We start from the raw sequence: 26,052 nt of genomic DNA on the forward strand, positions 1-26,052 counted from the left end.
GCCCCTGGGGAGTTTTTCTGATCTTTTTATCTTGCAAAAGCAGATCTGTTTTAGAAAGATTTTTTGTTGTTGTTGATTTCCTTTTTGTCTGTGTATAGTTTAATAGCAGGAAGATGAATTTCAGCATTGAAGTGTTCGACTCAAACCCTTGTTACTTTGAGGAAGCAGTCACAGGCAATGTAACTCCAACAATGACCCTCGAGCAGATAAAATCAGGACGTTCAGCTTTTTGAGGCTTTAATGCCGCTCGGTCCCATCCCCAAGGTTGTGATAAAAGTTTGTAGTTTAGAGATACAGCACAGGAAACAGGCCCTTCGGCCCACCGACTGCGATCCCCGCACACTGACACTATCCTGCACACACTAGGGACGATTTACAATTGTAGAAAAACCCACGCAGGTCACTGGGATAACGTGCAAACTCCGTACAGACAGCACCCGTAATCAGGATCGAACCTGGGTCTCCGGCGCTGTAAGGCAGCAACACTACCGCTGCACCCCCGTGCCGCCCATTTTAAAAAGTATTCAAAGGTGACCTGATTTTGAAAGAAGGCAGGAGTTCGGACGAAGAATTCTATGATAGAAAACACTCTGGTTTTTGGCAAGTGGAGGTGACATTGGTGAGAAAATTAGGAATTTTTAGACCAAATGAGGGCATGATGTAAAAACATGATCAGAAGAAGTACCTATTCCAGTTACCAGATAGCTACATATTAGTGCAACATAAAAGAAGATAATTTGGCCCATTGGGTTCAAGCAATCTCCCAGCACAGCAAAGCAATCCCATCTGGCCCATTCTCTCTCAGATTTCCCTTTAGCCTGGAAACATCAACTTCCCTGTGGTACTTTTGCCATGCAGGGATGACTGAGAGCAGCCAGTGTTGGATCATTTCCCGCCACATCAAACCAAATGTCTCCAGTCCCTCTTCTGCGCAGTTGCTGATTTGTTTCGACCATCTCTTTCAACCTGGCTGGGCCACACTGCGAGCAGATCTGGAACGTTTCCATTTAATTTAGCAGGGCTCCAGGCTCCCTGACTTTCAACCTCGTGCTCTTCTTGCCTTCTAGCCAATGTCCAGTTCACTCCTTTTACATAATGGCCCCTTTGAAACAGGCAGTAGAATAGAAACACATCAATATATCATGTACATTCACATATTATTCTCATTTTGAAGTTTCCTGAGAGAATAGTTTCTCGAGGCGACTTGACCCATTAACTCAATGCCACCTTTCAGAACCGTCTCATCAATTGAATGTACCCTGTAACCCATCAGGGCATTGGTGAGACCACACCTGGAGTATTGCGTACAGTTTTGGTCTCCTAATCTGAGGAAAGACATTCTTGCCATAGAGGGAGTACAGAGAAGGTTCACCAGATTGATCCCTGGGATGGCAGGACTTTCATATGAAGAAAGACTGGATAGACTCGGCTTGTACTCGCTGGAATTTAGAAGATTGAAGGGGGATCTTATAGAAACTTACAAAATTCTTAAGGTGTTGGACAGGCTAGATGCAGGAAGATTGTTCCCAATGTTGGGGAAGTCCAGAACAAGGGGTCACAGTTTAAGGATAAGGGGGAAGTCTTTTAGGACCGAGATGAGAAAGTTTTTTTTCACACAGAGAGTGGTGAATCTGTGGAATTCTATGCCACAGAAGGTAGTTGAGGCCAGTTCATTGGCTATATTTAAGAGGGAGTTAGATGTGGCCCTTGTGGCTAAAGGGATCAGGGGGTATGGAGAGAAGGCAGGTACGGGATACTGAGTTGGATGATCAGCCATGATCATATTGAATGGCGGTGCGTACAGGCTCGAAGGGCCGAATGGCCTACTCCTGCACCTATTTTCTATGTTTCTATCCTTTCCCGCAACAACTCCCAACAAGCTACACCATGGGTGATTTACAGTTGCTAATTAACTTGCCAACCAGGAAACCGAAGCACTTGGGAAAAGCAGAGTGACGCAGTTGGTGGAGTTGCTGCCTCACGATGCCAGACGCCCGGATTTGATCATGACCTCGGGTGACAATAGACAATAGGTGCAGGAGGAGGCCATTCAGCCCTTCGAGCCAGCACCGCCATTCACTGTGATCACGGCTGATCATCTACAACCAGTGCCCCGTTCCTGCCCTCTACAGGGTGCTGTCTGTACGGAGTTTGCATGTTCTCCCTGTGACTGCGTGGGTATCTCCCATGCACTGGTTCCCTCCCACATTCCAGAAACGTGCAGATCGTGTGGGTTAATTGGCGTGTGTAAATTGTTCCTAGTGTGTAGGGAGTGGATGAGAAAGCGGGATAACATGGAACTAGTGTGACCGGGGATCCATCCATGGTCAGCGTGGTCTTGGTGGGCCAAAGGGCCTTTTTCCATGCGGTGTACCTAAACCAAACTAAATCCAGATGAACAGAGAGAGGACTCCACATAGCGCCAAGGACACTTCGCCTGGGAGGTAGCAACACTAACTGCCTCCACCTGAGGCACTTTTCCGACGTACGTGCAGATGAAGGTTGAAACTGTGCCACAGAACAAGAGATATGAGTACAGGTAATCAAGGGGAGATAGGTGGATTTTAAAAGATATTTGAAAGGAAGTGGATGCTTGTGGAGGAGATGCCCAGAGTTTTGGACTTGGATGACTGATAGGTGAAGAAGATGGGGGGAACAGAAAGCCTGACTTGGAGGAGAGTGTTCAGCGGTTTTTAGGGCTGGAAGTATAAATTCCGAACTGACAATTGCATCAGAGGCTTCAGTTGGCAACTAGGACGCCACATTGGCACAACGATAGATGCTGCCTTATTGTGCCAGAGACCCAGGTTCGGCCCTGACCAGAGGTGCTATCTGTGTGGAGTTTTGCACGTTCTACCTGTGACCGCGTGGGTTTTCTCTGGGTGCTCTGGTTTCCTCCCACATTCCAGAGATATGTAGGTTTGGAGGTTAATTGGCTTCTGTAAATTGCCCCTAATGCTAAGGATAGAACAAGTGTACAGATGATTGCGGGTTTTTTTTAGAGATACAGCGCGGAAACAGGCCCTTTGGCCCACTGAGTCCGCGCCGCCCAGCAATCCCCGCACATTGACACTATCCTACACACACTAGGGACAATTTTTACATTTACCCAGTCAATTAACCTGCATACCTGTACGTCTTTGGAGTGTGGGAGGAAACCGAAGATCTCGGAGAAAACCCGCGCAGGTCACGGGGAGAACGTACAAACTCCATACGAACGGCGCCCGTAGTCAGGATCGAACCTGAGTCTCCGGCGCTGCATTCGCTGTAAGGCAGCAGCTTTACCGCTGCGCCACCGTGCCGGTTGGCGTGGACCTGGTGGGCAGTAGGGCCTGCTGCCATGCTGTGTCTCTAAACTTTAAACCCTATTTGTATATATTTTTTTTCTTTCTCTCCAACAGTGAGCTGAGTGCCAAGTCAAAGAAACTTCACATGCAGATTTTGGAGGATGGAAGACCCTCGGAGAGTGCGTAATCAATACGTAATTAGGCTGGTGCTAGCCCGCTCTGTAATTCAACAGTCGTCATCATTATGTGCAATGAAGTGTTGTCGTATATGAAACCAGTGTTAATGTGCTCTTTCTCAGTTCTACAGTTTGCAATTTGTTGCCTGACGCCACAATACAATCCCAACCTTTGGAGAAAAAAGTGCAGTTCATTTGTCAGGAGCTAAAGTAGGCCATTCGGCCCATCAAGCCCACTCTGGCTGATCTGCTGTCATTTCTATTTATCTGAGATTATTAGTCATTGAGTATTAGACAATAGACAATAGGTGCAGGAGTAGGCCATTTGGCCCTTCGAGCCAGCACCACCATTCAATGTGATCATGGCTGATCATTCTCAATCAGTACCCCGTTCCTGCCTTCTCCCCATACCCACTGACTCCGCTATCCTTAAGAGCTCTATCTAGCTCTCTCTTGAAAGCATTATTATAAGTCATTGGGTATTTTTATGGTGCAGTATTTTTATTCGGCCCATTGAGTCTACTCCACTATTCAACTCATAGCTGTTCTCTCCCATCCCCATTCTCCCGCCTTCTCCCAATAACCCTTGCCACCCATACTAATCAAGAACCTTAAAATTACTCAATGACTTGGTCTCCACTCCCATCTGTGGCAACGAATTCCTCAGATTCACCACTCTCTGACTAAAGAAATTCCCCCCCCCCCCCCATCTCCTTTCTAAAGGTATGTCCTCTTATTCTGAGGCTGTGCCCTCTGGTCCAGACTCTCCCACTGGTGGAAACAGCCTCTCCACGTCCTCTCTATCCAGTCTATATTTAAGCACCATATAGGCCATCCTTCCACCAGTCTTGTATATAAATGCATTTTATATCTTCCCTGCAGCTTATAATAATTTATGTTCCAGGATACGAGTCCTTTTGCCCCTCCACGATACATAACGGTGAGAGGCTAAGTGCAGGCAGGTATGACATGTTTTACGCGGGTATGACATGTTTGAAAAGCAGAGCGTAAATCAAAAGAGGCGTAAATCAAACGTATGCCAGGCACCGCAAGTGACTACACTGCCTCGTGCCACCAGGCATAAATTTGAGCGTGTTATTCCGAAAGTAGGAGCACGTAAATTAAACTCTGCTTGTAGTAAAACAAGCGCATTATTCTCAAAACAATGTCAACCAAGGGTAAAAGGCGAGTTGCCTCCACTCTTATCTCACTCCCGTTCAAACTAGCTGACTTTAGTGTTCCCTAGCCTAAGCTTTAGGTACTGTGGTTGGGATCATATGCTTAATGTTTATGTCCTGTTTCCAGCTTCACTATCCCAAGTCCACAGCATGCCATATCTCCTAACCTGGATTCGTGTGAAACAGCAACTTGTTTTTGCAAAATAAGAGGTGAAATCGGTGGAAGTTTCTAGGAGATCAGTGAGCAAAGCTTCAGGAGCAGAGGTGTACTTTGTTGCTCAATGAACCGTCGCCAACCCGAAAGATTGGCTTACTTTCTCTCATGGTGGACTTTCATTGTATTTTGAAGGAATTTATTTTAATTATACCATTTTTTTTTTGTTCATCCTTGTTGCAGTACTTGGTGAGGTGACTGTGCCAATAGATCTATTCAAGAAGCAGCCGAGTGGGGTACAAAGCTTTCGCCTGGTAAACACACGGAATGGGAATAGTTCGGGAACCATCACAGTCAAGGTAATAACCAACACAGGCCTTTGCTTTGTCCAGTTCTTAGCTGTGCCTCTCTTGCGGTTAAGAATGGGACTTAGTGGCCTTGCCAAATTGCTGCAGAGTCCTTGTCTTGGATTGTGGCTGAAGCAATGGAATTTCTAGTTTACTCCTTGTCCTAGTGTTATATCAGCCAGCGGGTCAATTAGATTACGAGAGAGAGAGAGCGTGAGACTCATGAAGCACATCAGCTCCACACATTGTGCAGGAATGAACTGCAGATGCTGGTTTAAACCGAAGATGGGCACAAAATGCTGGAGAGAAAGGACGGGTGACATTTGGGGTTTGGGACCTTTCTTCAGACTCGGAAAACTCTGAATTCAGAAAAGACTCTGAAGGGGGTGGTCCCATCCTGAAACGTCACCCATCCTTTTTCTCCAGAGATGCTGCCTGACCTGCTGAGTTACACCAGCACTTCGTACCTATCTTATACATTTCGTGTAATGGGAGAATGGGGCGAGGCACTAGGAGGAGGTTTTACAGCTGCCAAGTTTTATGTGCTCACTCCAATTTTTATTGGTTGCTTTTCGTTTTTCCCCTCTGCTTCAATGTATTGCAATCGAGACGGTTAGTTTGTGGTCCATTTGCTCTCCTGGTTGAGACAGGACTGGGTCAGATGCACAGGTTAAAAGTTTTGATCTGCACAGCAAGCCCGGCTCAACTTTGACTTTTACAGGGAATAGAGTGGATGGGACTTGTTCTCTGTATTTGGGAACTATTGGAAAACGGTTTTAGATAGAGCAAAGGTTTACATGGCTATTCTATACTCGTAATGAAAATTCGTTTATAATGAAAAGCCCTCGAATGTGATCCATGATCCTGGTCTCATTTCAGTTCTGTTATGTGGAACCGTACGACATTAAATCTCGACAGTCCCCCAAGCTGCTTCCAGCGAAGAAAGTAGAAAAGAATCGGACAGTCATGCCTTGTGGCACGGTGGTTACCATGGTAACTGCTGTGAAGACCAAGCCTCGAACAGATGGGAAGCCTTGTGAATTGCTTGCAGGTAAAGAAAGCGTTGACAGTATTGAAAATTACTTTCTCTATATTGTCCTTGTGTCTAAAAATACATACAGCATGACCAGCCCCCAATTGTTAAAGACATAGGGTAGCACAGTGACGCAGCGGGTGGAGCTGCTGCCTCTCAGCGCTAGTGTCTCTGGTTCGATCCTGACCTTGGGTGCAGTCTGTGTGGAGTTTGCACGTTCTCCCTGTGACTTTGAGGGTTTTCTCTCAGTGTTCCGGGTTCAATGGTTCTTTGTTAAAGTAGAGTAGCCGTCTTGCAGCGGCAGAGACCCCGGGCCGATCCTGACTACGGAACGCTATTGAGGGCGTGCAGCGTAGGTTTACGAGGTTAATTCCCGGAATGGCGGGACTGTCATATGTTGAAAGACTGGAGCGACTAGGCTTGTATACACTGGAATTTAGAAGGATGAGAGGAGATCTTATCGAAACGTATAAGATTATTAAGGGGTTGGACACGTTAGGGGCAGGAAACATGTTCCCAATGTTGGGGGAGTCCAGAACAAGGGGCCACAGTTTAAGAATAAGGGGTAGGCCATTTAGAACTGAGATGAGGAAAAACATTTTCACTCAGACAGTTGTGAATCTGTGGAATTCTCTGCCTCAGAAGGCAGTGGAGGCCAATTCTCTGGATGCATTCAAGAGAGAGCTAGATAGAGCTCTTAAGGATAGCGGAGTCAGGGGGTATGGGGAGAAGGCAGGAACGGGGTACTGATTGAGAATGATCAGCCATGATCACATTGAATGGCGGTGCTAGCTCGTAGGGCCGAATGGCCTCCTCCTGCACCTATTGTCTATTGTCTATTAGACAATAGGTGCAGGAGGAGGCCATTCAGCCCTTCGAGCCAGCACCACCATTCAATGTGATCATGGCTGTCTGTGCAGAGTTTGTGCGTTCTCCCTGTAACTGCATGGGTTTCCTCCGGGTGCTCCGGTTTCCTCCCACATCCCAAAGACCTGCAAGTTTGTTGGTTAATTCACCTCTGTAAATTTTCCCTGGCCTGTAGGGAGTGGGTGCTAATGTGGTCAGCATGGAATTGGTGGGCCGAAGGGCCCGTATCCATGCTGTATCCATGCTTGGGATATGGGAGGAAACTGGAGCACCTGGCGGAAACCACGCGGTCACAGGGAGAACGTACAAACTCCGCACAGACAGCAAATCTAAAACTAAACATTGGGGCTGGAGATGGAAGATCAAACCAAGGGTCGTAGAAGGAACACGCCCTTGGAATACTGTAAGGAGAAGGGGAAGGATGGTGTGTTGGCATCAAATCAAACAGGGCAACTCTTATTGAGTTTCAGTTTAGTTTATTGCCACATGTGGCGAGGTACAGTGAAAAGCTTTTGTTGCGCGCTAACCAGTCGGCAGAAAGACAATACATGATTGCAATCGAGCCATTTACAGTGTATAGATACATGATAAGGGGAATACGTTTAGTGCAAGGTAAAGCCAGTAAAGTCTGAGCAAAGATAGTCCGAGGGTCACCAATGAGGTAGATAATAGTTCAGGAACAGCGGATATCCATTGAACATGGAAGGAGGGGGTGTGGGGGGATGTGAAGGTTGTGATAGGAGAGCAAGTGTAGAATTGGAGAAAATAGTAGCAGATAGCTCTCCAAGCTACAGAGGAATCCACCGTTAAAGAAAAAGGGAAACCAGATTCCAAGTTGAGTTCCTCTGCTGCTGCTCCCGTTTCTTTGATCAGAAACATTCACCCAGTCTGTGGACACTTTCTCCTCCATATCCCATTAGTTTATTTAGCGTAGTTTGGTTTATTATTGTCATGTGTACCGAGGTACAGTGAAGGTTAGAGTTTGTTAGAGAAAACTTTAAAACACAACAAAGATCGGGTAAGGCAATCAAGACTTTATGTAAGAGCGCCAAATACAGTGATCACTGAGAGCAATCTAGTTTGCTCAACAAACAAAGATTCATCTACTCCTTGTATACAGAATTTTCCTTTGATGTTTTCTTTATTGCAGAAGGCACTGTCGATCTTTTCCATCTTCCAAATGGTCATAACAAATATACATCATGCGGTCTCTGAAATACACAGCAAATAAACACAGCCTAATTACACACCATTACAGATAAGCAAATGTCCTGTTAACCTTTCGACTTTATTTTATTGTTTTACAATAGCCATTTGTCCTATGGCAACAGAGAACAGAAATCTGACTAAAGCAGACTGCAGTGAGTGTCATTTACACATGCTCAGTTTTAGTCTTCTTTGAAGCACATAATTATTATAACATATGAAGAGGACTTTAAGCATTTTAAAGCACTCTACTTATCCCTACCCCTAGCTGTCTTCTTGAAGCTTTGCAATTTATCTTTAACAAGTTCAGTGTTCCTTCTCCCTCCGGTCTCCTGCACTAGGTCCGTTTTCTGCTAACTGTTGACATGCGTTGACCAGCTGTGGGTTTTTCCACCACCTTTACATAGAAACATAGAAAATAGGTGCAGGAGGAGGCCATTCGGCCCTTCGAGCCAGCACCACCATTCTTTGTGATCATGGCTGATCATCCACAACCTTAACCTGTGTCCAACTTCTCCCCATATCCCTTGATTCCGCTAGCCTCTAGAGCTCTATCTAACTCTCTCCTAAATTCATCCAGTGATTTGGCTTCCACTGCCCTCTGTGGCAGAGAATTCCACAAATTCACAACTCTGGGTGAAAAAGTTCCTTCTCACAGTTTTAAATGGCCTCCCCTTTATTCTAAGACTGTGGCCCCTGGTTCTGGACCCCCGATATTCGGAACATTTTTCCTGCATCTAGCTTGTCCAGTCATTTTATAATTTTATATGTCTCTATAAGATCCCCTCTCATCCTTCTAAACTTCAGTGAACACAAGCCTAGTCTTTTTAATCTTTCCTCATATGACAGTCCCGCCATCCCAGGGATCAATCTCGTAAACATACGCTTTACTTAACCTATTCTCTTCTCAACTTGCTGTGCACCTCTCGAAGAGTCAAATCTAACATGGTCATCAAAACCCAGCAGGACTGCTGTTTGGGGAACAGATACTTATGCAATTATAAATAAAGCCATTTTCAGCAACATTCCTGTGTCAAGCATGTTTCATTGTCGTATGTCCCAAACAGAACAACAAAATTCTTACATGCAGCAGCACAACAGAATATGTAAACATATTCATGCATATGTAAACATATGTAAACACTAAGTTCAACATTCATGCATCCATGCATACACAATAATAGCGCAAAAAAGACAAAACCAATGCCCCCATGTCAATGTAGTTCAGAGCTTATTTGGAAGTTGTAGTGTTTAATAGCCTGATGGCTGTAGGGAAGAACCTGGTTGCCAGTTTTCAGGCTCCTATAATCATCTTCCCGATGGCTGGGGTGAAATTAGTGTGTGGCCAGGGTGGTGTGGGTCGCTGATGATGCTGGCTGCCTTTTTGAGGCAGCGACTCCTGTAAATCCCTTCGATGGTGGAGAGGTCAGAACCCCGTGATGGACCGGGCAGTGCTCACCACATTTTGCGGTCGTCTTCGCTCCTGGGCGTTCAAGTTGCCGAACCAGGCCGCGATGCAGCCAGTCAATATGCACTCTACTGTACTCTCCTCTCTGCTGTGTCAGGGCCAGCTTCCAAATAGCAATTGACTTTGTACTTTGCTCTTCCATAACAGACGCCCCCATGACGTCCTCTACAGATGTGAAAGATGCGGACGAGGAATCCTTGGCACTGGGCAACACTGAGCAGGGAGCTCGTGTTAGTAAACTCTTGTCATCATCTGATACAGGTACAAGCCGTCAATTAGCGTTCACACTGAAGCTTTTACAACAGTTTTACAACAGAAACAAGCGATATGGGGAGAAAGCAGCAACGGGGTACAGATTTTTGGATGATCAGCCATGATCATATTGAATGGCGGTGCTGGCTCGAAGGGCTGAATGGTCTACTCGTGCATCTATTTTCTATGTTTGCAATAGCATGAATATTTGAACATTGTGAGAAGCTGGTGTTATTTCTGAGGGCATGGATAGTGTGTTAAGAATGGTGTCAATGCCAAGCACTCCACTGTGAGATGCAGAAGAATTAGAAAGTGTGCCTCTATCTTTTTTTCATTACCATTGTGTTTCATCCTATACAAAACATGGCTGGTGCAGAGAGGATTTGCCAATTGTGGTCGCCAAATTTTAGCGAAACAAAAAGCAGGCTTGTTCCCTTAAATTGTTTTCATTGTGTGAGTTAGCCGCTTTTGTAATGCCCGATAATGTGACGTGTACAATCGCTATAAATAATCCCAAGCATTGCCTTTGTGAAGTTTCAAAAGCCCTGTAACCTAGAGCTCTGTGGAAGGAATCGTGGAGTATAATCTTGTCGATATTATTACTTTGGCTTTTGGAAGGTCAGGCTTAAAAAAAAAATGCAGACTAAAACAATGAGAATGGCCTGGTCTAAAGGATATGGTGACAGACAAAGGCCAGTGAGGCTTATGCCCTGAGCCGTAACGATAGTTAATGAGATAATCTCATACATGTATGTGAAGTAATTCAGCTTGATGAGTCTTTGATGCTTTACGAGAGCAAAACAAAAACTAATCTACATTCCTTTTCCACCCTGCCCTCTTTTGCAGTTTCAGCACTTCAAATGTTTATTTATTTTTCACTTTGACACTACATATGACCATAGAAAATAGGTGTAGGAGTAGGCCATTCGGCCCTTTGAGCCAACACTGCCATTCAATATGATCATGGCTGATCATCCCAAATCAGTACTCCGTTCCGGCTTTCTCCCCGTTTGCTTTTGTTTCATTACTAAAGCAAAACATTGTGCTGTGACTGGGAAATGCTGATTTAAGAGCACACACATTGTGATTGCAAATGTACTGTTCAAGAGAGTTTGGCCAAATCTTAAGCTACTGGACGTAGTCATACAGCACGGAAACAGACCCTTCTTCATAACGGGTGATGTTTTGGGTCGAGACCCGTCTTCAGACTGAAGAAGGGTCTCGACCTGAAACGTCACCCATTCCTTCTCTCCTGAGATGCTGCCTGACCTGCTGAGTTACTCCAGCATTTTGTGAAACAAATAGCACCAAAGGGTGATCTGAGTGTATTGATAACTTGCAGAATAGAACTGGTGTTAGCAAATGAACTCAAATATTCGATGGACTGCTTATTTCCTCAGAAAATAGGAGTCTGAGCAGAGTTGTTAGTTGCTTGTTTTCGATTAAGACCATGGCGTTAGGTTTATAGTGTTGCAATGTGAATGGAGGTGGCAGATTGGACCAATCTGGGTTCCATAGCTCCCATCATGCATGCAGGTGGCAGGGGTGTAAAAGCATGATGTAGCTTCACTCTTTCGGATTCTGTCCCAAACAAACCTCCATATTTCCGCACATTGTTGAAAGAATAGCGTATTAGGTGGGCAGGGCACGTCAAAAGCATATCTGGTGATAGAATATCGATAAGAGAACTCCTAAATTCATTCTGCATTTCTCATGTCCAGTATAGAGCAGCAGAGGTGGAAACATTGGGAGTAAATTAAAACCATAGTTGACCATTGGGAAAATGTGTACCTACGTACACTCCTCCAAGCGATGAACATTCAAATGTTCGACTGTTTTCAGAGGGGAAAATAATTCTATTGTAATTGTCTTCAGAACCCTGTAGTGACATTTTGTCTTTGTTTCATTTGCTCGTGTTGTTTTCATTGTGTCTGCTATCTCATTTACCTCTCTGGTAATGCTTGTGACTGCACTTTTATTCTGGCAGGAACTATAAAGCTTGTTATTCCTGTCACATGACTGCCCTGTAGCTTCCAGAGTGTTAGAGTAACCATGGAGATCTCACAGGGAGCAACAGTTATTTTTTCTCCTGCATCCTGTTCAGTTCAGTTACCTCTCATGTAGGTTGGTGTGGAAAGAGCTGAAGCTTCCACACGTTGCTTCTGCACGAATTTATAAACTCCACTGTTGAAGAGGAATTGCAGTGCATTCTGCATCGAGGACAGCCCTGTGGGTACAGGGGCCATGAGAACTGAGTACCAAATCTGTAGTATGAAGCCAGTCCGAAGAAGGGTCTCGACCCGAAACTTCACCCATTCCTTCTTTCCAGTGTTGCTGCCTGTCCCTCTGAGTTACTTTACCAAAGGCTATACCAAATCTGTAGGTTAAGACTCAACTGCAGTACAAGGGGATGCTGCACTGCTAGAAATACTGGACTGGATCTTCTTAGAACTGCCTGCCTTCTGTTCTACCATAAGTTCAGAAGAGGTGGGAGCAGAATTAGTCTATTCGACTCGTCTAATCTGCTCTGCCATGGCTGATCTATTTTTCCCCTCTCAACCCCTTTCACCTGCCTTCTTCCCCAAAGCTTTGTTGCCCTTACTAATCAAGAACCTATCTGTCTTCGCTTTAAAAATACCCAATGACTTAAGTATTTTACCACAGCCGTCTGTGGTAATTAATTCCACAGATTGACCACCCTCTGGCTAAAGAAATTGCTCCTCATCTCCATCCTAAAGTTACATCCTTTTATTTTGGGGTCGTGCCCTCTGATCCTAGACTGATTCACTGGATGCCTTGAGTTTGGAGTCTGTTTTATCATGTTGGGAGCAAAGTTTGTGTATGGAATTGTCTGTCTACTGTTTATCTACTGGAACCCCAATTTGGAGAACTGCTTCATGACACTCAATGGCATGTTTTTTTTCCATTTCCAAGAATAAACTGTATTTGGAATAAAAAATATATACAAAAATATATACAAAGCAAGTGCAAAAACACTTCCAACATTCTCAGTGTCTATACATTCATTGTTGTCATGTTTGCTTGTGTTCGCAACTATCCTTAAGGACTTCTTATCTAAGTCTAAAGAAGGGTCTCGAACCGAAATGTCACCTCAATAGTCAATAGTCAATTTATTTGTCACATACACATAAATGTGCAATGAAATGAAAAATTACCCGCAGTTCAACAATAAGACCGATAAGAATAATCAATAAAAATGCAATAACACATACAATCATAAACCAACACCAAACAAAAGAAACATCCATCACAGTGAGTCTCCTCCAGTCACCTCCTCACTGTGAACCGAATTCCTTTTCTCCAACATGCTGTCTGACCCCGTTGAGTTACTCCAGCTTTTTTATGTCCGTCCTTAAACCAAGCCCCCTTGTCACCCATGTGGCTTCCTGGGGTGATATCCCTTTCCTTGTGTCAGGGGTGTCCTCACAGGACTCAATGTCCAGCAATGGGAGGTACCCTGGACTGTGGTCCTCCCCCCAAATGAGCCATGGCGATGGCTGTACCTAGCTTCAGCGAGTCCCTCGGCACATTCTCCTGCAGTCGGCAACACTCTGAAGAGCAGGGGAGGACAACATCAGTGTCTGTGCAAGGTTTACTCCTCTTACTGAGTACTTTTATTCCAGTCTGTCATTGAATGCAAACTACCCACAGCTTTCTCATCTTGGCAGCATTTCAAATGCACTTAACGAGCAGCGAAGCACTTTGTGTGACATGCTGAGCTTGTGGAAAACACTGTGTAAATAAATTTCTTCCTGCCTTTGTAAAAAAAGGGGAATTGTATTAATGATCTGTGCAGGAAGGAACTGCAGATGCTTGTTTAAACCGAAGATAGACGCAAAATGCTGGAGTAACTCAGAGGGACAGGCAGCATCTCTGGAGAGAAGGAATGGATGACATTTCGGGTTGAGGCCCTTCAGGCTTTGATTAAAGTTCAGATGAGTTCTCATCTCGGTTATGCCCAGGGGATAAATTGAATTGGATTTGAAAGAAAAAGCTCTGGATTATCCCGGTGGGAAAATACTGAGCAAATTTAGTCAACCTCTTTCTTTATAAACATAAACATTGCTTAGGACCGGGCGGAATTTCAAAGCTTCCATAATTAATGAAGCACCTGAAAATAAACTGAGATGACTGGTATCCAGGACTGGAAACATTTACAACCATATTCCTGCACTCTCCGCAAGACTGCCTCTTTTTGATTTTCCCTGCCTCTGTTGTTCAGCCAAATCTCAAATTGTCTTAATTCTTAATTCTTGATTGCCTAGATCCAAATCCAGTCTAATAGGCTAGTCCAGATTTCTGTTCTAGAGCTATTGTCTTCATTCTTAATTCTAGATTTTTCAATGCACACAGGTGGCTTGGCTCCCATCTTCCATATTCAAACCTAAGGTCATCCAAAATAATGTGGCCCTTATCATAACTTAGTCTCCTATCCACCCATTATCCCTGTGTTGAAATCCACGCTACTGGTTAGGCAATGCTTTAGACTTTACAGATACAAATCGGAAACGGGTCCTTCTGCCCACCAAGTCCGCGCCGACTCGTGATCACCCTGTACACTAACACTATCTTGCACACTAGGGACAATTTAGAATTTTACCAAAGCCAATTAACCTACAAACCGGTATGTCTTTGAAGTGTGGGACGAAACCAGAGCAGCCGGAGAAAACCCGGCGTGGGGGTGTCACAGGGAGAACGTACAAAAATGGGGGGAAACACACCTGGGTCTCTGGCGCTGTAAGGCAGCAGCACTACCGCTGCACCACTGTGCTACCACAAATCAAATCAAATGTAATACTCGGCCACCTTGGGGAAGTGGTTTACAGGAGGTTCGCTCCAAAGCAAGCCGGAACAGTAGAGATATGGTGGCTCAGGGACAGAATTCATGGGATTAGGACATAGCCAGCCTGTTGGGATTACTAACACAAAGACGTCAGAAGTGCTGAAACACGGGTATCTTGGGACAGTTGAAAGGCTGTGAAGGGAATTAGAAATCAAAGGCAACAATGTGGTGTGGGATGTGAAAACAAAGACTGAACATTTAAAAATGTAGCAATCCCCTCAGGCTCACTACCAACCCGATCTGGCATTCAAATAGAACACGCAAAAGTCTTTGGCATTTAAAAAAAAAAAGGGCAACGCATTGGTGCAGTGGTAGAGTTTCTGCCTTACAGCGCCAGAGACCAGAGTTCGATCCTGTCCAGAGTTTGTACGTTCTCCCTGTGACCGTGTGGGTTTTCTCTGGCTGTTCCTGTTTCCTCCCACACTCCACAGACTTACAGGATTGCAGGGTTAATTGGCTTCTGTAAATTGTAATTTGTTCCTCGTGTGTCGGACAGTGCTGGGCCGAAGGGGCTGTTTCCGCGCTGTGTCACTAAAGTCTAAAGATGAACACAGGGATAACTAAACGCAAGTGTTGCTCTTGGCTAGCTGAGTAGCGAAACTGAAGTTAATAATAAATACTGTGGACAACCGAAGGAAATCTGAAATAAAAACAGATTTTCCATCACTTTTTTTTTGTTTTTATTAATGCTGCAATCCATGGGCCCAGCGTTCGAGGATACAGCAAAAGCTGCCTGTTTTCTAACGTGTCAAAAGTAATTATTATTGAAGATAGACACAAAATTGCTGGAGTGACTCAGCGGGACAGGCAGCATCTCTGGAGAGAAGGAATGGGAATTATTGACTTGAGTTTTTAAGGCCTCCACCTTCTCCTTGTTCTATTGTTCTAATTAGGACCAGCTCGAGGAGCCTGGTCTTGTTACAATCATGACATGGCCTGTTCAGAAGTGATGTTGGCATTGATTTCGGTCTTCAATTATTTCAGAGCTCCTGCACTTGAGTGGCACAGACCCAGTGGCTGAAGCAGCGATCCGGCAACTCACTGAGTCTGCCAAGCACAAATTGAAATCCCCCATCAGGAAAAGTACCATCGTCATTTCGGGTGTAACGAAGGTGGGTTCTGTACCTTAACGATGGATTATCCTGTTTCGTTAATATGCTCTCCGAAGATAGACACAAAGTGCTGGAGTAATTTGTGCTTCTGTAAATTACTATGCTCTCCGTTTTATTTCCAAAACCTGGGATTCATTTAGTATATTGTGTTATTTGAGGTATTAGCTGTTTGTAGAATATGGTGTGTAATAAGAATTCTGATCAGTAGAAAGCTTGTCTCTTGTAACTTGGTGGGACCGTTTTTCCATTCATTTCTATCTTTTTTTTCTCTTCTCTTGGTGAGGAATTAACTGGATTTTGGATGGATCATTGGTAAATCCAATGATCTTTTTCTGTCTGAAGAAGAGTCTCCCCCCGAAACCTCACCCATTCCTTCTCTCCAAAGATGCTGCCTGTCCCGCTCAGTTACTCCAGCATTTTGTGTCGATCTTTTTCGTTACCCCCGATTCTCATTTGCAAAGTATAAAATATGGAGACCTGCTTTCATCTAATTTTCATCACAGTGCATACTAAAGTATAGTTTAGAGATAAAGGACGGAAAAATATATATATATCATATCATATCATATCATATCATATATATACAGCCGGAAACAGGCCTTTTCGGCCCACCAAGTCCGCGCCGCCCAGCGATCCCCGCACATTAACACTATCCTACACCCACTAGGGACAATTTTTACATTTACCCAGCCAATTAACCTACATACCTGTACGTCTTTGGAGTGTGGGAGGAAACCGAAGATCTCGGAGAAAACCCACGCAGGTCACGGGGAGAACGTACAAACTCCTTACAGTGCAGCACCCGTAGTCAGGATCGAACCTGTTTCCGGCGCTGCATTCGCTGTAAAGCAGCAACTCTACCGCTGCGCTACCGTGCCGCCCTTAAAACCAAAGTGATGGAGCACAGGTGTGATTTATGTTTTCAAGCTGTTGGAAAGTCTAAATGTTCTTCATTTGGTCAATAACCAAAGTCTGTAGTCTCTTTTTTTGTTCTGGTTTATTTTCACCCACGTGTTTAGACCGTAATGTTGTATCCTTGTTGTTTTCATGTGTTTATGTTTTATTTTTAATTGTTAACAGTATGTTTGTGTTGACATTTGTGAGCGGGGCACTGAGGCACTGAGGCACATTCAATAGACAATAGGTGCAGGAGGAGGCCATTCGGCCCTTCGAGCCAGCACCGCCATTCAATGTGATCATGGCTGATCATTCTCAATCAGTACCCCGTTCCTGCCTTCTCCCCATACCCCCTGACTCCGCTATCCTTAAGAGCTCTATCTAGCTCTCTCTTGAATGCATTCAGAGAATTGGCCTCCGTGTATATGCACATACTTGGCCAATAAACTTATTCATTCGTTCATTATTTTTACGAAGATGGTAGCAGTCCCTGTGGTAATTGGTATTTCCTGGAAATTAAGTCAGTAGCAATAAAGATCTGGCATGTCCATAAATTGTGAAGTTCAGTAACCAGGCCTTGGCTTCTCCTGCTCTCTTTGGGAGAGAGAGGACAATAGACAATAGGTGCAGGAGTAGGCCATTCAGCCCTTCGAGCCAGCACCGCCATTCAATATGATCATGGCTGATCATTCTCAATCAGTACCCCGTTCCTGCCTTCTCCCCATACCCCCTGACTCCGCTACCTAGCTCTCACAGGGACAACGTACAAACTTCGTACAGACAGCACTCGTAGTCAGGATCGAACCCGGGTCCCTGGTGCAGTAAGGCAGCAATTCTACCACTGTGCCACCGTGCCGCCCTAAGATCAATGTCATTTTACCCTGAGCAGTTGATTGTGGGGAAACTCACTTAGAGTGGGACAGGATCTCCACACCTCCACCCCAAAGCCACAGACCTCCCATTTTGCTCTCGGTCTGAATCTGGGAATCAGCCGTAGGGGCAGCGGTTATTGGCGCTCTCCAGCCGCGCTGGACAAGGTGGTGCCAGTTGGCATTATTGGGCCGCTGCCCATCTGTGTGGTGAGTGGGGAATGGGGAGAAAACCCTACTCTGTTATAGCAGGCAAGGGTGGCACGGTGGTGCAGCGCTTGAGTTCCTCCCTTTCAGTGCCAGAGTCCCGGGTTCAATCCCGACTACGGGTGCTGTCTGTACCTAGTTTGTACGTTCTCCCCGTGACCTACGTGGGTTTTCTCAGATCTCCGATTTCCTCCCACACTCCAAAGACGTACAGGTTTGTAGGTTAATTGGCTTTGATAAGAATTATAAATTGTGCCTAGTGTGTGTAGGACGGTGTTGGTGTACGGGGATCGCTGGTCGGCGCGGACTCGATGGGCCGAAGGGCCTGTTTCTGCTCAGTATCTCTAAACTGAACTAATCAGCAATAACGGACACCATTTCCCCTCACCCTCTGGTCCGTTATAACGAGGGTTTACTGTATTTGCTTTGTATTTTTAACCATTAAGTGATTAGTTTGGAAGCATCTCGTAGTCTGAAGTGATCATCTCCAATATTGACTTCCAGGCTCCCTTGGGTGCGGATGATGAGATGACACTGTTAGCCAACTATGCAGCTGCAATGGACGCGTCTTTGGGGCAGGAACCTCAGCTCCACCCTTCCTCCAACGGCAACCCTGAGCTCTCTTCTGAAAAAACACTAATTCCGAGCCTACCCGAGGGTGCGATTTGTGCCGCTGAAGAAACTTCATCCTCGTCTTCAGCAATACTAGCTGATGGGCAATTCAACCAATGGAACACTGGATTCCAGGAAGACCTGGATTTTGAACGGAAATCGAATAGTTCCTTTGGCGGCTCAGAAGCGGGAACGATGCAAAAATCCAGAGGTGAATGCTCTAAAAGCTAACATTTTAAAAAAAACTGGGTGTTTTATTCTTGTTGAAGGAGATTTCTTTTAAAAACCTACCTTAGAACAAATAAAATGCAGATGCTGATTTACAAAAAAGGGACATAAAGTGCTGGGGTAACTCAGCGGGTCTGGCAGCATCTCTGGAGAACATGGATCGATAGACTGAAGAAGAGTCTTATAGACAATAGGTGCAGGAGGAGGCCATTCGGCCCTTCGAGCCAGCACCGCCATTCAATGTGATCATGGCTGATCATTCTCAATCAGTACCCCGTTCCTGCCTTCTCCCCATACCCCCTGACTCCGCTATCCTTAAGAGCTCTATCCAGCTCTCTCTTGAATGCATTCAGAGAATTGGCCTCCACTGCCTTCTGAGGCAGAGAATTCCACAGATTCACAACTCTCTGACTGAAAAAGTTTTTCCTCATCTCAGTTCTAAATGGCCTACCCCTTATTCTTAAACTGTGGCCCCTTGTTCTGGACTCCCCCAACATCGGGAACATGTTTCCTGCCTCTAACGTGTCCTGACCCAAAACGTCGCCTATCCATGTTCTCCAGAGATGCTGCCGCAAAACTACCATCACGTCCACTTCCCACCAGCATTGAGGTGCCAATGTGTCAGTCCTTCGTGTATCTAGAACTGGACACTGCTTGAGTGCTCTTCTGGTTGAAACGCACCAATTCTGCTCTTCAGTCTGAAGAAGGGTCTCGACCCGAAACATCACCCATCCCTTCTCTCCACAGATGCTGCCTGACCCGCTGAGATACTCCAGCTTTTTGTCTGTCTTCGGTTTAAACCAGCATCTGTGAGTTCCTCCCGATACCAATTTTGCTCTTGTCTACTGCTGTATGGGACAAAATATTTTCATCGTGAACCACTGTACTTGGGGAACTGTAGTTCAACATGTGCCTTAGACTTTTTTTTGGGGGGGGGGTTCGGGAAGGGAGCCCACATAAACATTCTTTCTTGCCATAGTCTACTTGTGCAAATCTCGACTGATAAGTGTGCTTTTTTTTCTTCTTTTGGTTTAGGCGGATTTATGCGGAGCAGTGCAAAGTTCTTTTTCCGACGCAGGCACCATCAGAAGGAACCCGGGATGAGCCAGTCGCACAACGACCTGGTTTATCTGGAGCATCCCACGCCTCTGGAGAAGGAGAGGAAGTCGGCCAGGAAGCAATTTAAAAGACTTTTCCCAAAATCTAAAAGTAAAGTGAAAGTGAATGGCACTGCAGCAAACTGAAGTTGCTCTCTCTCTCTCTCTCTCTCTCTCTCTCTCTCTCTCTCTCTCTCTCTCTCTCTCTCTCTCTCTCTCTCGTGTTTCTCTTTCTCCGTCCCACAGCAGTGCACTGTGATGAAAGAATGTCCAGACTCCAAAAGCCTCGAGGTTTTATTTGACTTGCAATTACAAAGAGGCTTTTTTTTCCCCTTACATCAGGATTATTCCAGTCTGGAAGGACATTTATTTTTTAGAATTTTACTTCACTCTCATCGTGGGAAACATTGCAACACTTTTTCTTTCAGGGAGGGATTGAGGCCTCCATAGTGTCTGGATTTTCTCAGTTATGGGAATTGAATAATGTTGAAGTATTTTTGGGGGGGGGGGGGGGGGGGGGAGGGGGAGGGGGAGGAACGGGGCACCTTCCTTGTTTTATCAAGTACCCAGTCCTTGACAATTGCTTTGGATGCAACTTTTCTATTCGTATAAATTATTTGTGCCTATCTGACCTGATTGATGCCGGGTTAGAATAGTTTTGCAGCATGGTCCAGTGTCCAGTTTGAGAAGATTTTCCACCGTGTTCAGTGTCCATTCTATTGATCATTGCCACTTTAAAACATTGCAGTGGAGCAGAAAGCCAAAGAACCTCGATTAGATTGTTCCATCTGTTTCTCTTTCGGCTCTTCTGCCATCTTGTTACCCCAGCCATTTGCTCCTCCCCATTTTATAAGGATGTTTTAAAACTGACCAGAAAGTAGCTTGCTCTTCGGACCTCTGCAGAATCTCTGGGCCTTAACAGATGGGGCGGGTTCGCAGCCAATTCCCCCAGGCCTCAGCAGTTCCTAAGCCTTATGGCCAGCTCTCACTGAGCTAATTACAAAGAGAACAAGTAACATAACTCTTTGCATTCTCTCCACCTTTTTTTTTGTTTTTACTTCTTCAGAAGTTATTCCTGCCAAGACTCGTGATTAGAACACTAAGATTTCTTTAATATTATCTATATGATGCCAATCCCATTTTACCGTGACATTCATGGGTTGAATGAGTTTAGATTCCTTAGAGCCTCACAATAGCCATGTTTGAGGCAGGTTCGGTCCTTTGTGAAGACAAACCATGCTGACTGCCTGTTAAAAAGCTTCCCTGAAAGACTGACAGAGTTTCTGAGCATGCCAAGCTTGAAATGGTGAAGTTGTATCTGGTTTGTAATATTTGAGCCATATTATCCAAACAGTTGCATTTGGGGATGTGCAGAAATGATGTCGTGCTCACAACCTAATGCTTTACACTACAAAGCTGGAGGATTGAATTCAATCCTGTCAGCCTCTGAACTGGCGAAGTTTCCAACTACAAATCTGCTCATGGCTTTTCCTAAGTTTTCAACTTGGGAAGACAAATCCAAGGGGATGCAAATTTGAAACAAAACACCCAACTGCATAAGTAGATCTACGATGGCACCGAGTTATGTAAATTATTCCCTGTGCTGAAAGTATGATCAGAGGTCCGAATGTGCGTGATACTCAGCACCCACTCTTTGTTATTATTGAAGGGAGTGAGACACATAAAGGAGCTTCCTATTCCCCAGCTGAACACGCTGCTGCTGCTGCTGCTGCTGCTGCTGCTGCTGCTGCTGCTGCTGCTGCTGCTGCTGCACTGGGTCACTTTAAGTGCGGCTTCTTTGGGAATCTTCTGAAACTGCATTAGGGGAATGAATTAATCCCATCAGTCCAACTATTTAACATGGCGTTCCCGTTTTGCAAGACTGCTGCCGTGGCTGTATTTGATGCACTTTGGGTGCGCTCTTCCTTTCAGTATTGTTAAGTGATACAACACGAATAGACACTCTGGACCCCCGGTTGTGAAGGTGCTGTTTCCATGAAGGGTGGTCAATTGCCTCGGAAGGCTGTCGATGAAGATTGCTTTTGTTTTCTGGGTCATTGGTCCAGGGCGTCCTAGAGATAGACACTTAAAAGCTGGAGTAACTCAGCGGGACTGGCAGCATCTCTGGAGAGAAGGAATGGGTGGTGACGTTCCGGGTCGAGACCCCCCTTCAGACTGAAGAAGGGTCTCGGCCCGAAACGTCACCCATTCCTTCTCTCCAGAGATGCCACCTGTCCCGCTGAGTTACTCCAGCTTTTTGTGTCTATCTTTGGTTTAAACCAGCATCTGCAGTTCCTCCCTACACAGGATGTCCTAGAGGCTCTGTTGGAATGTATGAGTGTGCTGACCGCTCATAATGTGAACGTCCCTACATGGGTGATCCTCCATTATTTGGTTTGTAATGATGGTGACCAGTTGACAACTGGCTTTTTATGCACTTGTTTCAAATTTTCTACTGCCGTTTGTTTTGGGTTTGTTTGTTTCTCCAACAGGTCTTTAAAAAGAGGTCTTGGTGCTTGGCCCATTCTCAGTTTCAGAAGGGTGTAGGAATTGCATGCTGCCTAGCTTTATAGCTGTATTAATAGACCTGCCACTTCGTTCATCCATTGATTTTCCCTTTGGTTATCTCACCACTGCTGGCAAACTTTGTTCTTGCTCACAAACCCAAATGTACTTATGTAATCAATAAATAGGCTGTGTAGTTGAAAGCAAAATGCTTGTACTCTCCCAGAATTTCACTTGTAGCTTTGAGACTGTGTGCAATTTTCTGGGGCTGATCTTCCCAGTATGCTCCACTTTTACTATACTGCCCAGTTAATGAAACAAATAAGCAATGAAGACTATTAAATGGCCTTATCTTCCATTGCATGCACTTCCACTGCAAGTAAGAGGTTTCTGGCAGGTCTTTTATAACAGGCCGTCAATATTATTTCTCCCTCCCACCCAAAATGTTCCCTATCTTTACTAGCTAGGTGCATTATTCAGGTGTGTTAGGGAAAATCTTTGCTGTTCTTCCATTAGTCTTCCAGTTTTCCCCCTCTACTCAGTGAACTTATTTTTTAAATATTAAATGACAATATGTTATAATGTAATTAGCGTGGGATCTAAACCTAATATTTGTGTGTGACCTGCTGTTATGTGTGAAGTTTGACAATTCAGGATTTTAGTCTTCAGTGCTGATACTTTTAAGTTTAGGGACGTGGTATCAAAGTACTGTGTACACTACCCATTGTAGGTCTTTCAGACCCTACTCTTGTCCAGTACAGATCTCCCCACCTTGTTTTGACAAGGGCGGGAAGAGGGTATTCAGTACATGGTCTTGTTCTATCTCTGCGCATGTCAAGCCCAGTGTTTACCAGTCTGTTAAAATTATGACCAAAGAGTGGGAGGTAAGGACTGTGTAGCCCTGCTACTACACAGGTTGTACCTAATGAGAATCAGTATCGCCATTCAAAATTGTACTGATTCAGCAGAAGCTTTTGTTATTGTGAATCGTAACTGGAATCTTCCTCTGGTGCTCCCTCAGTACCAAGAACTAGTTAAAGGAAGAACAAAGATAAATGTGATGATTATTGAACTGAGCTAGGGACCAGAAGTGAGAATGGATTGCACACTAAGTAAGTTATTGATGATTAAAGGAAATGCTGCATGTTATTGGTCTTGCTTAAAAGGAGAAACACTGAAGTTACCCAGTTGCCTTCTAAAACTACAGTGTCTTAATTCTTATAACTAATGCAATAAATATTGAGAATCATTACTTTTTTTTTGCGCTTGTCTGCCATTGTTTCATCCTCTTGGGATTGAGTTTAGTTTATTTGTCATGTGTACCGAGCTGACCAGTCAGCGGAATGACAATACATGATTAAAACCGAGCCATCCACAGTGTACATGATAAAGGGAATAATGTGAATAACGTTTAGTGCAAGATAAAGCCAGTAAAGTTGCAGAGTTATTGCATAGTCATGATTACCAAGGAAAGATCTGGCCAGCAAGACCATCAATGAATGGTCTATCTTGGTATAGTTCAATAGCAATTGCTGACTTGTCACGTGTGTTTCTGCCATATACGTTCATTTCAGCGCCAACTACTTCTCACACAATGTATGATTCATGTAAACTATTTGCACATTTATATACCTTAGAACATTCCAATGCATTTTGGAACTGTGGTCTATTCGATGCTGTGGTCAATATCCCGCCCAATTTATGTACAACAGCTCCCTCAAAGTTTTGGTGAGAACTCTGCAAAGAGGTGCTGTGGGAGAGCACCTAGCCAGCTTGTCATCTTCTCCATTGGTTGGCACTTCAACAGTGCAACTGAACTGTAGCAGATGAAATTCAATACCTGAAGTGCAAGGCACTGAACATTAGAACTATGACTTAAGTTGAAAACAATGAAAGGTGAAGCCATCCATAACAGAACAATTACATTTGGGGATGATGGAGAGGCAAGAATGGGTAGCAAGGAATACATATTTCAAATGGAGCCATTCTGATTGCTTCATACGTTCATGAGTTCAAGGAGCAGAATTAGGCCATTTGGCCCATCAAGACTGCTCTGCCATTCAATCGTGGCTGATCTAATTTTTCCTCTCAACCCCATTATCTTGCCTTCTCCCCATATCCCGTCACCCTCATGAATCAAGGAATTGATTACTCCTTCATGATTGTGGTTTGCAGTTCTCTCAAAGGGTCACCAGTGTAGTGGGTCTGGACGCAGCAGGAATCAGGCAAGACGCCAGGCAAGGATTAACAGTAACTTTAATGTAGCATCAGAACATTCACTCTCTTCATTTTCCCGCACGAGTAAACTCTAGCCCCTTCAGGCAAACCCCGTAGCTCCAGACCCCTCCCCAGCCCTGTCCACTCAGTGCCGAGGGGGATGACCCAGGGAGTGGCCTACACTATTTTAAACAAGCTATTGCTAATCAACCCTAATATAGCACTATGGTGTCAATATTTATTGATAAGGCACCTTTGGGAAGTTTTTGCTTGTTTTAAGGTACGGCGTGAAAAGCTGATATCTGGAAATGAAACATTTTCAGCAGATAATCTGTGAATTTAGACTTTTAAAGGATAGGCCTTTGCAAGCAATTGCTGTCAACTTGACAGCATGTTAACATGGAGTTTGATAAGCCACACATTACTCCATTATTATAGCCTACTTGAGTTAGACATGATGGCCAAGAAAGGGTGGGTACAGAGGAGCAGTGCTGACTTCATGGGATGAGTTTTTCCATCAGAACAAGATTGTCCAGGGTCCTGGCTGCCCCTTCTGCATCGGTGGGACATTCTCATGACACATTGGCGCACTAACATAGAACCAGCCCATTATGATCAACAAATGCCCCAACCCTGGTAAGTCTAGACTAGGTAAAGGAAAAAAAATGTAGAGTCAAAATGCAGATGCTGGTTTATACCATAGATTACACAAAGTGCTGGAGTAACTCAGCGAGACAGGCAGCATCTCTGGGGAAAAAGGATGGATGACGTTCCGGGTCGGGACCCTTCTTCAGACATGATGGGCAAGAAAAGGTCAGTATAGAGATGACCGTGAAGGAAGACTTCTAGTCTGACCGTGGTTAAATCTCAACTTGCGTCCTAAATGAAGACAAACTGAGTGAATGCAACACCAAGGTTGGAAAGGATGCAATCTCTTGGCAATAAGGCAATAGCAAAAGCTGCTCTTGATAATGTTCAGAACCCAATCTTGTCATTGTCAATGCTGTGTTACATTGTGGACAAGGACGAGCATAAGATCCTGTGGCAACAACTCTGATCCACGTGCCCTCTGGTGGGAGAGTCTAGAACTAGAGGTCATAGCCTCAGAATTAAAGGACGTTCTTTCAGGAAGGAGATGAGAAATTTCTTTAGTAACAGGGTGGTAAATCTGTGCAATTCTTTGCCACAGAAGACTGTTGAGACCAAGTCAGTAGATATTTTTAAGGCAGAGATAGATAGATTCTTGATTAGTACGTAGGTTATGGGGAGAAGGCAGGACAATGGGGTTAGGAGGGAGAGATAGGTCAGCCATGATCGAAGATGATTCAATGGGCCGAATGGCCTAATTCTAACCCTATTCCTTATGGCCTGATGGTGCCATCGCCCCAGCTCGACCACAAGGACACCTGCATGTTGCAAGACAATGCGCAATCTGCACCATGACAGGTGCTGTTGGACTAACCACTACCTAATCCA

General features: G+C 44.8%; 1 protein-coding gene across 1 annotated transcript in view; it reads left to right on the forward strand.

Moving 5' to 3' along the window:
- The window catches only part of LOC144598457 (C2 domain-containing protein 2-like), a 60,407-nt gene extending 40,076 nt beyond the window's left edge, over positions 1–20,331 (forward strand). The window contains exons 9-15 of the mRNA XM_078408600.1: positions 3,402–3,466; positions 5,039–5,154; positions 6,022–6,193; positions 9,864–9,977; positions 15,817–15,944; positions 18,422–18,740; positions 19,793–20,331. Coding sequence (XP_078264726.1) covers positions 3,402–3,466; positions 5,039–5,154; positions 6,022–6,193; positions 9,864–9,977; positions 15,817–15,944; positions 18,422–18,740; positions 19,793–20,001 — 1,123 coding nt within the window. The 3' untranslated portion in view covers positions 20,002–20,331. The remainder of the gene's footprint in view (positions 1–3,401; positions 3,467–5,038; positions 5,155–6,021; positions 6,194–9,863; positions 9,978–15,816; positions 15,945–18,421; positions 18,741–19,792) is intronic.
- Positions 20,332–26,052: the final 5,721 nt, after the last annotated feature.

This window comes from Rhinoraja longicauda, chromosome 12 (assembly GCF_053455715.1).
Source record: "Rhinoraja longicauda isolate Sanriku21f chromosome 12, sRhiLon1.1, whole genome shotgun sequence".
NCBI lineage: Eukaryota > Metazoa > Chordata > Chondrichthyes > Rajiformes > Arhynchobatidae > Rhinoraja > Rhinoraja longicauda.